General features: G+C 41.5%; 2 protein-coding genes across 4 annotated transcripts in view; one reads left to right on the top strand and one right to left on the bottom strand.

Annotated features, from left to right (window-relative positions):
* LOC138049601 (solute carrier family 23 member 1-like) overlaps positions 1–3,589 on the top strand; it is a 21,162-nt gene extending 17,573 nt beyond the window's left edge. For all 3 annotated transcript variants that reach the window (XM_068895970.1, XM_068895971.1, XM_068895972.1), the window contains exon 13: positions 500–3,589. In XM_068895970.1, the coding sequence (XP_068752071.1) occupies positions 500–828 (329 nt within the window). In that variant the 3' untranslated portion in view covers positions 829–3,589. The remainder of the gene's footprint in view (positions 1–499) is intronic.
* Positions 3,590–4,793: 1,204 nt separating this feature from the next.
* Positions 4,794–5,000, bottom strand: part of LOC138049600 (la-related protein 4-like) — a 34,850-nt gene continuing 34,643 nt past the window's right edge. Inside the window, exon 22 of the mRNA XM_068895969.1 lies at positions 4,794–5,000. This exon is cut by the window's right edge and continues 3,144 nt beyond it. The gene's annotated coding sequence lies outside the window, so the exon portion shown is untranslated.

Here is a 5,000-nt window from a genome sequence, read left to right as displayed (position 1 = left end):
GTTCAAATTGTGAGAGGTGAATATTAGCATACAAGAAAAACAAGCTATGCCTCATTAGTATTCCTAATCTAAAGAATACTAACGAGGAGTGTTTTATCAGGATATAAAGCTCACACACGTGACGTTTTATCGATGTTTTGATAGGCTGTTAGGCTCATGAATTATTAATAAGTTCTTTTAAAGTCATATGACGCCATCGTCAAAGTTGCCTATTGGTTGAGGCGCGCGCGGGGCCCGACAGAAAAATCTTGGTCCACCGCACACAAGCCGACTAGGCCCGACAAGACATTCTGAGATCTAGCACTGTCAGATATCGTCCAACAAGCCCCGATCTTGTTGCAGTTGTCTGAGTTCACCGCACACTAGCCGATAAGGCTAGTCGACGGATGACAAAAAAATCGGCAACTCTACTTTTAAAGTAGAGGATGGCGGACAGTCAAGCTGCAATCCAGTGGGCTTAAAAAACAGAAAATATACTTTTGTCTTTTACTTTCAATAGGTGTCGAGGAGATTGACCAGATCGTCACTGTCTTGCTGTCAACAAGCATGGCGGTAGGATGTATCGTTCCACTGATTCTAGACAATACCATCCCAGGTACAATTGAGGAACGAGGTCTCGCAGGATGGGGGGAAAATGCTGTAGAAGATAAAGTGGACGAAAAGTTTGAACTTGCTCCCATTGAATGTTATAATCTGCCGTTTGGTCTTCACCGCCTCAGTAAATACAAATTTGCCAAGTACATGCCTTTTTTGCCATATCCATATGACAATGGACGAGATGCTGGACCACCCGGCGATCAATCCACGATGACTGACACCCGTTTGTAAAGAGCGCCAGAAATGCTGTTCACAATCCACCTAACAAACGTTTTTGATGCACTACTGCACCCAGGACTGCACCTGGTTACTTCAATTTTCCTTTAGGAACTTGACCGGTAATGACATTTTTTTCTGTGAAGTATTTGACGAGACGACTGCGGTCATTGGGACTTTGAGATCTACGACGCGTCCGTCATCGGGAACGCCACAAAACAACAATATCATTGGTTCAAATAAGAAAAATCGTGCGGCACTTTGCACGTCTTTTTTCGATGCTGTAAAGAACAAAGACGTGAAATCACCAAATTTGAGGTTTTGACGACAACGCTAACGTACAAATGTGAACCTTTCGTTCTCTACCGTTCTATTCTGAAACCGCTCGGACTAATTTATTTTTGGGATACTTTGCCCACATTGGAACGAGATGAACAAATCGCGAAAAACTTACGATAGAACGAAGTTGTATTTTGAAGTGACATTTTCGTTCGCCGTCGTAGATCTTGAAGTCCCTAATGTTCTTTCTCGCGCATAGCGAAGACGGCATCGATGAGGATTCCTGAAAAAAAAGGTTTAGTAACAAAGACAGAGCCTTTGCACGTACTTTTTACTTTCTAGTGTATTTCTCCGTCTCGAAACAACTCCGTGAAATGGGCATAATTTAAGTGTTGGTGGACCACGTGTGCACAATACAATTATGCTTCACTTTTCACTTTTGCTATCAACGACTTTTAAATCAATTATAATCAGACCATTCATTCTACTAATAATACCCGGGTCGCCCCAGTCCTTTGTGAGGACAAACGGACAGGCTGTTAGCCCTCACAAAGTACTGGAACTAATCAGAGTTCCCAGGATACTTCGCGGCTTAACCTATTTAGGACAGTTCGCACATATTTAACAAGGATTTTTAAACAATGGGAAAATGAATGCCACCAAACAACAGCTTAACTTATGATAAGAAAAACAATAGATAGGCACATGCGTTTTGAAGTAAAGCACATTTCAATCTCGACCCCAGAGCTCTTCTCTTGACCGAGGGAGAGAAGAGCTCTGGGGAACCCTGAAACAAAGTGTCTTCTCATTGGTTTTCGTGAAGAACAATCAAAAGTGTCGCTGATTGGTACATTCATGTTAGCACGAGGAGTGAGCAGGCGCCGTAAGGCTCAAATAGCCAATTGTTGGCTACAAGACCCTACGGCGCATGTTCTCCTACGCAGAGTTTCCCAGAGCCTTGGGTCGACCCGAGGCTCTGGTGACAAGAATGAGCACATTTGTGTCACGTTGTCTGCAAATTTCATGTGGAATATGCGTGCACATCGGCAAATTTTCATTTTATCACTTACTTTCATTTGCGTCCCCTCCTTCCTCAATTTGCAGCAATTTGGTTCCGCAATAGACCCTTCTGCAGATGCAGCGGCCATTTTGATTTTTGTTTCGAAAGACATGGGACGCTCAGGGGGCAAATAAATATGTATTTGTTACCTTGGTGTATTGGTTATAATACCGGCACACCACCTCAAAATCGGTGATGATTGAGCTTGAGCGCATGTGCAACGAATTGCATTTTAGTATTAGGATTTTCCGTGCTTCCATAGCTTTTGGTTATAGTTAATCATTACGTCTCAGGGGAAATTGTTCAACTTTGATACTACTTTTGTAATCATTTTGATGATAAACATTCTTCGAATTTGTATAGTGTAATTTTCGAACACATGTTTTCATCTTGAAATCTCTCTCTGTTGTATCCAAGAGAAACAGATCAACATAAACAGCCTTAAATACAGAACGGTATTTGGGAAAACAATAACTAGGCACTTTGCTCTTAAAACTAGAACTTAATTGAATTCAACAACACTACTTATTAGGGAAAATTACAATAAAAGACTGAATTAAAAGGGAATGTCACTCTCATGACAAGTTATCCCAAAATTGTAGAAAATAACGACCTCTGCCACAATACGTGGGAAAATAGGAAAAAATAACTTACACGTTATTCCAAAATGTCTGCCATTTTAGTATTCTTTTGTTTGATCGCAAACTGGCCCTTTTGCCCTCGTTCAAGGTTAAATATTCTTTTGAATTTTGCGCCATTTTGCAAGGAAACAAAAGAATACTAACATGGCGGTCATTTTGAAATAACGCGCATTCTCGTTTTCCTTTCTAATTTCTGGGCACCGCCATTTTGGATTGTATACCGTTACGCAGCGCGGATGCCTGCAAGATTTACATCGTCGTCCAAGGGTGAAGCTACAGAAGCAGTCGCAACGCGTCAGATATCAAATATGGCATTGCCTAGGTAAATTCAAGAACGGAAAACAGACCCTTCAGTCTCAAATGCTGAAATGACAACCATAGATGGTTTTCAATCACGTTATCAGACGACCATTTTGGTGCACAAAGCAATACCAATTATGGCTCATGTGTTGCATAATAATAGAGTCAAATTCCCAAGACTTTTTTTCTTTATTGTTCTGTGCAGCAACATGGCCGCTGTGACGTCAGGTGAATTTTTAAGAAAAACTGTGGTAGTATATACAACAACTTTGCCTTCAGTTGCTTCGCATGTGAAGGTTCCCTTTTAAACCCGTTAATGCCTTAGGATGAAATTAAGATTACAGTTTCAAGAATTAGGTTTTATCGTGTTTTTGGAATCAAGTTCCAAGATACAAGAAACCGATGAAGATAAAAGCATCCACGTGTTCGTTTTGTGAACCGGATACTGTTGAAAATTACTTGTTTTGGTGTTGGCAATTAAATAGAAGAATCAAAAGGTTTTGATCTTTATTGTGTTGGGGCAACGGTTCGTCACCTACATCCACAGATAACTACACCTTTCGCCCTCTTCACACGGGTTAAAATCCAACCCATCTCGTTGAAGTGCCGCGTGAACGCAAGCCTGGGTCGAAACCGGGTTAATTTCATTTCACGCATGCGCACATATACGTTTACCCATCGAGCGTTGCGCTATTTTTCCCGAATACATTCAACGTGTCGAATGTCGTTCGGGAAATTCGAGATCTCCAGTACAGATAGGTGGCGAGGCCTATTTCCCTTTCGTAAAAACGGTCGTTGCCATTTGAAACGGTCGATGCCATTTTTTAGCTCTGAATTACACTCATTAGGTCTAAGAACTCAAAAGGTTCCGGTTACTGGGAGTTGTGTCTCGCTGGTCATATGAGTTAGGGTTCGGGTTAGGGTTCTGTTTAGGGTGAGGGCTAAGAACCAGAGTATTCTTTTAATTTTCTTTGAAGTGAAGTGTGTAGTCGACCGTTATAAATTGCATCGACCGTTTCAAATGGCAACGACCGTTTACGAATGGGAAATTAGCGGTGGCGAGCCTTCTCTCTAAACTTGTCAAACGAAGCCAGACTAACACCAAAGCTTTCTTATAAAAATTTGCCTCCAAATCTCCACCGTGAATAAAGAATTATCGTCCGCCCTATTGTCGCTATTGCTACATTCAGTCCTGTTCTGGAAACAAATGCGCACGCGTGTAGAGACAAGGTACGAGTTCAAATCAGTTTCCTGCACTTTACCGCGTGAAAAAAATTGGGGCGAACCCGGGTCGAACCTACAGGCAGGTTGGTTTATGCCGTGTGAATAGGGCTTTCCCCTTCGCAAAGGAGCAGAGAATTGGATTGTATTCTCAAGACGACAATTCGCCTTGGTCACTGAGAAAGATGTTTTGTTTTCTTCTGGCGACATTGAAATCAGAAATAATACAAATTAATTAGCAGGGAAGCACGCAGCGAAAAAAATGCGTTTCACCTGAGTTTCTAGCGGTTCGCGGCCGAAACATCCCACGACGTTACACGTCACGATATTACCCTCCAAACAGATCTTCATACCCCTGCCACCGCAACGCAGAATATTGTATTTGTGGACAATGTTAAGTGCCCAAGAAAACCAGGGGAAAATCAACATAACATATGAATGGATATACGCCGGGAAAAGAAACAAATGACACCCAATCATTAGAAATCAGGTAGTTTAATTTCTATATTAACCAAATGTTGGAGAAATAAATACGAGAAAAACAATTATTTTAAATTATCAATTCTGTGCAGCTACCCTAATGGCCCAGGGCCAAGACACTACAACTCAATGTCACATTACCAGGGTATTAAAAACACTAGGATCGATTAGCATTACAACTGAGAAAGCGAATTTACTGCAGAGGC

The sequence above is a fragment of the Montipora capricornis genome, chromosome 5, assembly GCF_036669925.1.
Source record: "Montipora capricornis isolate CH-2021 chromosome 5, ASM3666992v2, whole genome shotgun sequence".
In the NCBI taxonomy this organism is placed as follows: domain Eukaryota; kingdom Metazoa; phylum Cnidaria; class Anthozoa; order Scleractinia; family Acroporidae; genus Montipora; species Montipora capricornis.
Note: the sequence above shows the minus strand (reverse complement) of the source record. Positions and strands in the feature narration are given on the sequence as shown.